Below are 8897 nucleotides of genomic sequence, written 5' to 3'. Positions count from 1 at the left end.
TCCAACGAGGGTTTCCCACCCAAGCCAGTTACTTGTCTGCACAGAACAGCATTCCCACCCCAAAATTCTATGTTTCAGAACAGAGCTTCAACCAATAAGAAGGCCAGTCTTGGTAGCCACTGCCCCATTACCCACTTACCCTCTGATTTCTCAGATGACTCTAGCCCAAAAGTAGCCACTGACTCCATCTTTTGAGTAGGTCCTTTTTGGTGACCATGGTGGGCATCTTTTATCTTTGTCCAAAACCTCTACCTCCCACCCTTGTGTTTCTTCCCCTGCTTCCCTGATTGCATCAGGGATGAGCACATGACAATCCAGCCAAACAGGGTCCTTTCCTGGGATCCCGCATCCAGCAAGAGAAGGTCCCTCCTTTTTGTGTTAAGCTGCCTGTCTGAAAGAACAGACCTGAGGTTCAGCCCCTGGTCTCAAGGAAAGTGGAGAAAATGACCCCCAGAGAGATGTCACAGTGAACCTCACAGGCCCAAGTTCCCAGGGCCAGGCCACTTCTGCCTACAGATGGAACGTAAATCAGTGATTCCCCTTAGTGTTTACATTGTTTTGAGTTGTCATTTACAACCCCATGTCTTTCCAAAGATTTTATGGATTTTCACCGGCCCACTGCCGCACCATCTTCTCCAGTGTCCTCTCCCACCCACCCAGCTTTGGGTATTGAAGAAGAGGCAGGAGGAAGTCCTCCAATGGTGGCCATTTCAAAGATTTCACCTTCTTTTTGATATTCTATAATATACACCTCCAGTTGTTTTGCCTCTGTGATTCGCAGGAGCTTCAACTATTCCAGATTTCCCCATAATATTTTTAACGCTGTACTTTGAAAATCCAAAGTTACATGGATTTTCTATATTAGCAGGAAACTAGGTTCCTATCTGGAGGGCCATAAGTCATCACAGCTAAAGGAGAGAAAACACAAAAAGTAGAGCAAAGGAAGATCATTATTAATCAAAAGCCATTCCTCATCAGACTACTGACATGGCCACACCTCCAGCAAGGTTTACTCCATGCAGAACTCTGTGCTAAATCCTCTCCCATGTAACCCTCATGGCAGCTCTATGAGGCATATCCTGTTGTCCTCCCCATTTAACAAGAGAGGTTAAGAAATTTGAAAAGAGCCACTCTGCTAAAAAATAGAGAATCAATCCAGGGTTGCCTGATTCCTTACTGAGCCCTATTCTTAATCACAACCCTGTCCTGCCTGCCACTTCCTGGCTTTTCGGCCTTAGGAAGAAGGTGCAGGGAAAGTTGGGGAGTGGGCAATCCCCTTCCCTCCTCCCCATCATCCCAATTCTGTTTTATTTATTTATTTATTTTTTGCATCTGGTCAGTGCAGGATGCAAATTGGTGACTTTGATGTTATAACACTGTGCTCTAACCAACTGAGCTAACTGGCCAGCCCCCAGTTCTGTTTTAATATCAATTAGGTCTCTATATTAATACTGATTAACAATGTAGAATTTTACAAGTGCAAATGGCCAAAATGGCATCTCACAGGGAAAGGACAGCAGTATGGGCAAGGGCAGAGAAGTAGAAAAATCCAGCTGATGACTGCATCGACAATGGTCCTCTGGGACTGAATCTAAGGATCTATATAGGGCAGTAAGGAGAAACCCACCAGGAAAGATGCAGTATGTGGGAGGGTGATCAGTCATCAGAGTGTGGGGCTGGCATTTCTTTCTTTCTTCTTTTTTTTTAAAAGATGACCAGTAAGGGGATCTTAAGCCTTGACTTGGTGTTGTCAGCACCATACTATCCCAAGTGAGCTAACTGGCCATCCCTAAATAGGGATCCGAACCCGTGGCCTTGGTGTTATCAGCACCACGCTCTCCCGAGTGAGCCACAGGCTGGTATTTCTGATGGAACCTTGTAGAGTGGAATCTGTAGTTTGGAAAAACATCAATGTAAGTTAACTTATATTCTTAAAAATGTTAAACCCTACTGTTTTTTATCACCATAACGAAACCGACACCATATGTTGTGCCAAGCCCTGCAAACCGCAGAGTATAGGGTTCAGAATCCCCGGGATCCCCGAGCGCAGTGAAGCTCGGAGGGGCCATGCCCCTAGACCGGGAACTAGCTAACAAGAATCCAAAGAAAACCTATCTCAGAAGACCAAGAAATCCTGCTTCAGCGCCGGGTACCTTCAAGTGCCCGCAGCAAGATGATCGGTCTTTGAGAGAGGAGCCGATCAGAGGGGTCCTTGACAGGGGAGGCAAGTCAGGAAGTTGCGGAACAGTCCTAGCGCAGCCCTGGAAGGGCAGTCACCTCCCAGTATTTGTGAAACTAGCACTTACTGCAGCCTATGGTGGGCACAGTTCCAAACAAAAGCTCCGTTCTAAAGATGGGGAAACTGAGGCATGGGCATTTAGATAAGCCAGGCCTAATTCAGAGGTGCTAGATAAGGGTCGGGCAGGACCTGGAGGCCACGTGATCATGGGAGTGAAGGCGGAGGGACTGAGGCAAAGGACTCGGGAAACTCAGCGAAGGGGCAGATTCAAGGCGGAGTGGGTGTCAATTCTCAGGCCTGGGTTGAAGGAGTCCGCGGGAGGTCGGGAGCGGGGCGCGTCATATCCACGCCGAAGGATTTTCGAGAGCTGTTCTGGGGAAGCAGGCTCACCACGGATGCTAAGTCACCGTGACCCGGGGAGGGCGAGGGGGCCGAGCCGCTCTACGGCTCGGCGGAGATCCAGGCAAAGACGTGTCTACACACAAGGAAGGCGGGACCGAGCGCAGGTATTGATGGGGGTGGGGTGTGCACACGCTTACGTGTAGGCTGGCATGTCCGGAATAGGCTGGACGCAGGCATGTGCGCATGTCCCTGCGCAAGGTCAGGAGGCGGGTGCGGAAAGAGCTGAGATCGTCCGTGTCCGCACGTTTGGGATGGAAGTAGTGCGTCCATGTGCGCATGCTCCGCGAGGAGGCGGACGTGCGCATGCGCACGCTAGTAAATCGTGGTGGGGGCGTGTTTCCTGCCCCCTGAAAACCCCGAGGTGGACCCTGGTTGAGGTCTTCGCCTTTGTGCACTGGTTTTGTAGTTCCGGGACATCATCCCCAGGTTCTCCCTGTGAATCCATTGCTATGTCTTTAAAAAAAAATTTTCCACCGTACATAGGTATGGTTTCCAGGAGAATAGAAAACTCTACACTTAAGAAGGCCTACATAGTTCTATCCCCATCTCCTAATGTTAATTCCTCCTCGCAGTCGGAGTACAAATTCTGGTGATTATTATTCCTTTAGTCCAATGTAAGTGCCTTTTTTATTTTAAGCCTAGCTCTTATTTTTCGCTTTGTATGCGCTTCGCAAATTCTGGCCTCAGCACCACTTCTCTGTCTCAAGTTGCTTTGTGGTGGTGCTGTCCTGCACCCTGGGCATGTGGCCATGAGCAAGATTTACTCCTTGCTGTCGTGGGGCCTTCGTTCTAGTGAGAGGGACAAATGTAAACACACAGGATTCCAAGAGAGTGCTAAGTGCTATAATGAGAAACAAAGCCAGGCTGAAAGATGGGCTCGGAACTCAGAAACTGAGGGGCCCAAGCGGCCTTGGAAGCAACAGGCTGGCAGGGTGGAGGGCACCGGGCAAGGCCACGTGGGGGTGGGGGAGGGTGCTGCATGGGAAACCCTATGGTTGTAGAGGCAGAGGCAGGGGCAGGAGCAGGAGCCAAGTGAGGACCAGGTTGATGGCAGTGGAGATGTAAGAACATGGTGGAATTCGAGTGTGCGTACTGATACACTTAAAGGACTTGCTGATTAACTGAATGAGAGTAAAGAAAAATTAAGATTGTCTTCTAGGATTTCAGCTTGAGCAACTGGGTGGATGGATGGTAGTACTCTTAGCAAGATAGGAATGATGGAGTTGTCTCCCTTAAAAGACTGTTTCAAGGACAGGGACTGCATCTTTTTGTAGTCCTGGCTCATAGGTGAAATAAATGTTCAAATGGACGTGACACTTCTGAACCAATCCTTCCCTCTCACCTAGGCCCATATCCCCAACTCAGTCCTGACAGAAGCCACATCCAATCCCTCACAGACACACAGAGGCCTGGGCTGAACCAACCTACACTTGTGGAAATTAAGGCTAGCTGCATGTGTTACTTCTAGGAGCCTGCGCTGGTACATATGGTTTCTGAGTACATATGGTTGGAAGGCAGCCAGTCATGCTGTCTGTGCACATAGCTTTTTGGCAATCGAGGAGCTGACCACTGGGTAGGGCTTATTTCCTCTTTGTCTTCGGATGTGACAGATTACAAAAGTGGCCACACGGTGCACAGAGGGTCATCCCCTCACAGCCCCATGGTTGGCATGGAGCATTTCAGCTATATCCCCCAAGCTGAAAGCCCCACTCTCCAAGGAGCCTCTAGGTGGGAAAAGAGGGTCAACAAGCTTCACAAGTACCTCGACTGCCTGTTTGTCCTCCACTTTCAGATGGCCCTCCAAGGACTCTCTAGCAGCTCAGGTGGAACATTTGTTCTGTTTCCATCCACACCCATCTGGCATATAGCTGGAGCTACAGAACTCCTGTTCCGCCTCAATCACTGAGGTGAATTGAAGCCAGCAAACAGGCCTGGGTGCTTGTGTTAAATAGCAACACACTTGAATAAAATGTTTTTTCCTGCTAGCACTTTAATATGAACTTCCAGTGTATTCCTTAGCACACTCATGCAACATTGCTGTTACTAAGCAATCTTGTCCTGAGGCACATTTGTAAGGCTCTGGGACTTGGTCCCCATGTTCAACGTCAGGACATCTCAGCAGAAAGAAACTTGAGTGTTTCTTACACTCATAGTTTATAAATTAATGCTCACATCACTCTGTTTTCCTAAATTCATGAAAAAAAATTTCAATGAAGTGCTCTTTTTCCATAAATGAAAGTAAGTTGAAATTCCCTTGTAACCCACCCTCCATTTGTGGTACTTTTTATAAAATCTTTCTTTTGTTTTCTTAGTAGGATGGCATTATCCAGTGAGACGGATCTTTCTTATTTTTTTTTTTTTAAAGATGACCGGTAAGGGGATCTTAACCCTTGACTTGGTGTTGTCAGCACCACGCTCAGCCAGTGAGCGAACCGGCCATCCCTATATGGGATCCGAACCCGGGGCCTTGGTGTTATCAGCACCGCACTCTCCCGAGTGAGCCACGGGCCGGCCCGAGACGGATCTTTCTTATCTCTGTGAGTTAGGGTTTCTCTGCCATAGATTGGGTCCCTGGTGGGGAGAGAAGGTGTAACAAGTCCTCATTCCTGGGTCTGCTCATTGAAAAGACTGGCTGGGCAGGTCACAGCACCTACTCTTGGTGGGATATGGGTTTTGGCAGACCCCTACCCAAAGAAAGAGCTTGCATCTTTCCAGGAGATAGTCCCCTTCATCACTACATTGGCTTCACCTACACAGAGGCATAAACCAGCTATGGCCTTAGGAAAGCCTACAGGAGAGGTGTGGGTTGGTTGGTCTGTTTCCTGCCCATCCACTGCAGCTCATCCTAATATCCCAAGTGGTCTTCTTGCTCCTTGCTAGGTCTCAGAATTAGAGAACAGGCCAACCTAAAAATGCACTCATGTGCAGCTTTCCAAAGGAATGAGTCAGGCAGGGCTTCTGACATGGTGTCTGCTGCAGTTCATTTTAAACAAAGATACAAAGTATTATTAAATGTATATTTTTAATAAAGCCAATAGTTATTTTACTTATAGGAGCTTTAAAAGTAAGATACAAAATGTAGAGTTCCAGTTTGGAAGCATTGTAACTATTCACACAATTTCCTGCTGATGCCCGAGCAAGACAGCCATGCCCGGTCATGCAAAGGACACACACACTCACACACGCACACACATGCGCTTTGGCGAGACCCCTCTGCCGAGCGCAGCACCTGGAATTACCAGTGTTTAGAGCAAGGCGGTGCTAGGAACACAGCACCTACATGGAGACCACACAAACAGCTTCACACTGTATCACAACCCATGGAGATGCAATTACAAAATGTCTTCCTTATAGAGAAAAACAAACTGGAAAGTGACAATTAGCGATGTCACCTGTGCTGGGGCATCAAGGACTAACCTCTGTCCAGGGTGAGGTCTTTGGGGAGGCACTATTAAAACAATAATACTTCAGTATAACAGAACTCGAAATACAGGGTACTGTGGACACATTACTGAAGGAAATAGAAAACTATCTTACAAGTAAAACAGCCACAAACAACTAACAAAGAGATTAATGTGCACACTGTGACAGCTAACAGAGACAAGAGCCACGCAGGGTTGTTGCAAAGCACATGCCTGAAAAAGTCTATGTACAAAACAGTTCTCTGTAAACATGGTGAGGTGAATGTTCAGAACCCACGGTGAAAGGATCATAAGTACAGGCAGCAATGGCATCCCCGCTTAGCACAAAAGACAACACCCCAGACCTGGAAACAGCCTTACAACACAGTACTAAAAATTCAGGCAGCTGGGCTCAGACACCCTGGGGGGGGTGTGTGTGTGTGTGTTGTGTGTGTGTGTGTGTGTGTGTGTGTGTATGTGTGTGTGTGTGTGTGTGTGTGTGTGTGTGTGCGCATACATATGTACATATATTTATTCTTTTTGGTATTTTTAAATATAAAGTTACTTATATCTGTAGAAAAATGAGAACATAAATGTGTTATTACAATCTTTGTTGGAAAAGCTTATATGGAGTTAGAAAGAATAAACCATTTATTAGTAGTTAACATATATTAAAATGGTTTAATGATTTAAGAAAATATAAAAAAAAATATTAATACTGTCAAACTTTCATACCAGAAAATATTATGGATTTTTCTCAGACTTTTTCAAAGATGAAATATGAAAAATTTAAATAAGTTTTATATAAAGAACTTTCTGTAACCTCAATTAATATACAGTGGGATATGTCTACTCTATATAGATATATTTATTATTATTTCTCAATTTAAGCACCATTCAATTCTTCTGGATCCATTCTGGCTAGAAAATATTCCTAAATCCACAGGATGTTATCTACTTAATGGCACATGTTAACTGAAAATGAGGTGGATTTTTTAAAAAAAGACTTTAAATTATTTCCTATCTACATCTTAATGGGTTTGTCTTCTGAGCCAGCTCGCGAATGTTACTGTAGTTTCAAGTGCAGGTGTCTCTGTGCAGCCCCTTGACCACTGCCTGCTCTCTGAGGACTGTGTCAATGCCTCTGGCCACACGTGGAAGGGTCTGAGGGCAGCAGGTGCAGCTTTATTCTGCACAGAGGCTGCAGCCAGCTGGCTCATCTGCATGCATGTCAGGAGTATGCCTCCAACATCAGATTTACAGTCTTGTTTTTGTAAATCTGGTAAAGGCTGCACCCCACTGGGTGCCACTGGGGTGAAGAGGGGCTGCCTACCCACAGAAAACCCAAGTGACTGCTTCTGATCACAAATATGCTATACTTTGCCTGTTTTGTATAAGCTTAAATAAAAATAGTGTTGAACAAACTTCCAGCCAGCACGTCTGTTTCCTTAAAATACTCAATACATTTTAGCCAGGAGATGTTTTAACTAAAAACCTACATGAAAAATAGCTATAAAATACAGTGATTGGTGTGCTCATCACCCAATGTGTTAAGGAAGAAGGAGAGGGATTCAGAAGAATGGTCAGTTTTGCTCTCAGCTTTCAGGCCTGATGCCTTCCCAACACACAGCAGCACTAAAAACCCTAGAACTGTGTTTCTCAAAGTGTGGCCTTTGGCCACCTGCATCAGAATCACCTGAGGTGCTTATTAAAAATGCAGATCCTCCAGCATCCCCCTGAGGGTCAGAATCCTCCATCTTCAGCTGGCTCTCCAGGGGGTCTGGTGCCCCTAAAGTTTGAGAAAGCAGGCCTTAAAGGCTTGGAGCTGCCAACTACGCCCACCCCAAGGAACCCTCAGGGGATGGGGTGCACTGGTCCTCTGGGGGGCTGGTGTCAGCTAGTCAGCCGTGGGGCAGGTACACTCACCCCAACAGCTCTGGGAAGGCAGGCAGGCTGGCCTTAGGTCAGTACTGTGGCAAGTAGGCTGGCCTGCGCTCAGCCTTCCCAGGGAAGGCCTTGAAGCCCTTGGGTGTCGCCTTGTGTGCTGGTGGGGGTGGGGGCTGCGGCGGGGTCTGCACATAGGTGAAGGAGGTGGCACTGCAGTCACTGGTCGCACCCCACACAGGGGACTGCAGCATCTGAATGGTGTCATTCCACTGGCTGCCGGGGCTGGTGACTGCATAGAGTGGTGCACTTGGACTAGGAAGTGTGCTGGGCAGCGGGGAAGGGTGTTGCCAGGGTGCTTTGGGTGGCCACGTTTTGGTTTTGTTATCCTGAGAGACAGAAAAAGATTCTTAGTGGCACTTCTGGTGATTGATCATCCTTTCCCACCTCTTCAGATCTTTGGCCCTTACTCCCAATTAGGAGGCAAGGTGAGAGCCACACCCCTCCCCACAGCCCTGTCCAATAGAACTTCTTGCAATGTTCTACGCCTGCACTGTCCAACGCAGTAGCCACTCACTATATATGGCTAGTGCAACTGGGGAACTGAATTTTTATTTATATTTAGTTAACTTAAATTGAAATAGCCACATGTGGCAAGTGGCTATCATACTGGACAGCACAGCCCTGTAGCCCTCTCTACAAGTGGCTGTGAGTCAGCTGAGATAGCTAATCATCAGACTAAATCATGAGAAAAAAACATTATTTGACACAAAGAAGACCCCCCCTCATTACTTTAAGGCCCTCTTAAAACTGAAAGCTTGGCCCCCTGCCCATGGTCTGCACCCACAGAGCCAGCCCTCAATACCTGGTTCATGTCTTCCACTGTAGTAAGGAGAGGCGGCGAGGGCAGCGTGCTGGTCTCCTGCTCTCCACTGCTGTGTTTCCTGGAAGAACCAAGAGCTCAGAGCAGT

At 47.2% G+C, this 8897-nt stretch overlaps 1 protein-coding gene across 2 annotated transcripts in view; it reads right to left on the bottom strand.

The window, feature by feature from the left end:
• Positions 1-5676: 5676 nt before the first annotated feature.
• Positions 5677-8897, bottom strand: part of GARRE1 (granule associated Rac and RHOG effector 1) — a 79099-nt gene continuing 75878 nt past the window's right edge. For both annotated transcript variants that reach the window (XM_063111626.1, XM_063111627.1), the window contains exons 13-14: positions 8792-8870; positions 5677-8315 (exon numbers count right to left, since the gene is read on the bottom strand). In XM_063111626.1, coding sequence (XP_062967696.1) covers positions 8007-8315; positions 8792-8870 — 388 coding nt within the window. In that variant the 3' untranslated portion in view covers positions 5677-8006. The remainder of the gene's footprint in view (positions 8316-8791; positions 8871-8897) is intronic.

Source organism: Cynocephalus volans, chromosome 10 (genome assembly GCF_027409185.1).
Source record: "Cynocephalus volans isolate mCynVol1 chromosome 10, mCynVol1.pri, whole genome shotgun sequence".
In the NCBI taxonomy this organism is placed as follows: Eukaryota; Metazoa; Chordata; class Mammalia; order Dermoptera; family Cynocephalidae; genus Cynocephalus; species Cynocephalus volans.
The sequence above is the reverse complement of the archived record's forward strand: the minus strand, read 5'-3'. Positions and strand labels throughout refer to the sequence as shown.